The 1,305-nt window shown below is 62.3% G+C and overlaps 1 protein-coding gene across 1 annotated transcript in view; it reads right to left on the reverse strand.

Moving 5' to 3' along the window:
• Positions 1 to 6: 6 nt before the first annotated feature.
• SPIB (Spi-B transcription factor) overlaps positions 7 to 1,305 on the reverse strand; it is a 4,821-nt gene continuing 3,522 nt past the window's right edge. Inside the window, exon 5 of the mRNA XM_039878573.1 lies at positions 7 to 1,178. Coding sequence (XP_039734507.1) covers positions 880 to 1,178 — 299 coding nt within the window. The 3' untranslated portion in view covers positions 7 to 879. The remainder of the gene's footprint in view (positions 1,179 to 1,305) is intronic.

Genomic DNA, 1,305 nt, shown 5'->3' on the forward strand with positions numbered 1-1,305 from the left:
CTGTGGAGGGCACCCCGAAATGGAGAAAGTCCCATGACACCTCAGGGCTGATGCTGTGGTACCCAAAGGCACCCATCAGGTGGAAATTCTGGGCTGGCCAACATGCAATTGGAGGATCCCAGACAGACAAGGGGACCCCAGAGGTGGCCCGGACCTGACAAGGTTCACTGAGGTCCCCCCAGATCTGACAAGAGTGTCTTCAGACATGACCAGAGGATCCCAGAGCTGTCTTAGCTGTGATTGGAGAAGTCCAGACACAAAAAAAGTGATGGCAAGGTAGCTCCAGAGCACCAGGGGATCTCAAAGGTGATCAAGGGATTTGGGGGGACAGATAGGACAAGAGTCACAGCTGGGCACAGAGCTCTGAGACATGATAAAGGGGACCCAGAGGCCCCAGATATAACTAGAAGATTTCAGAGCTGACAAGAGGAACCCAGAGATAAGCAGGGATCCCAGAGAGACCCTGGACAGGGCTTAGGGGTGCTGGCAGCACCCCCCTCCTTGTGTGAGACCTGTGGGCTCACCCTCCCCCGGGGAAGATTGGGGGATCATACACACAGGAGGTCTCAGAGAGGTCCCCGGCCTGGATGGGAGACCTCAGACATCACAAGGGGACCCCAGAGAAGCTCTTGGGGTTCTGGAAGCACTGACCCACCCCCTCCAGAGACAGACACACGGTACAGTCGTCTATGGGTCCTATGACCCAGGCCACGCAGATCCTGGGGTTCCCGGACATGACAAGGGAATCCCAGAGGGGCCCTGGGCAGGGCTTAGGGATTACGGCATTCTCCTCCGCCCCCCAGTGTGGGGAGTCCACTGGTCCTATGACCTAGGGTGTGGGGACGCCAATGTGACACCGGCGTGGAGACCCCGTTGGGCTCAGGCCCGGCGGGCGGCGGGCAGCAGCGCACTGTCAAACTGGTAGGTGAGCTTGCGCTTGACCTTGCGGATCTCGCCGGTCTTGGCGTAGTTGCGCAGGGCGCGCGCCAGCTTCTGGTAGGTCATGCGCTTGCGGTTGCCCTTCTGCTGGCCCCAGCGGCGCGCCAGGAGCTCCTTGTGCTTGGAGGAGAACTGGAAGACCCCGGCGCCTGGCTCCACCCACCACACGCACTCACGCATGTCGCCGCGAGTCAGCAGCCCCAGCAGGAACTGGTACAGGCGCAGCTTCTTGCGGGCCCCTGTGGCGGGTGGGAGGCGTCAGGTGGGAGGTGTCCTGCCGGGCGCCGCCCCCCACGCCCATCCCGCGGCAGCCCGCCCCGCCCCCGCCGAGCCTCGGTCTCCCCATCGAGCGAACTGGGGTGAAGG

This window comes from Pteropus medius, unplaced genomic scaffold (assembly GCF_902729225.1).
Source record: "Pteropus medius unplaced genomic scaffold, Ma_sr-lr_union100, whole genome shotgun sequence".
NCBI lineage: Eukaryota > Metazoa > Chordata > Mammalia > Chiroptera > Pteropodidae > Pteropus > Pteropus medius.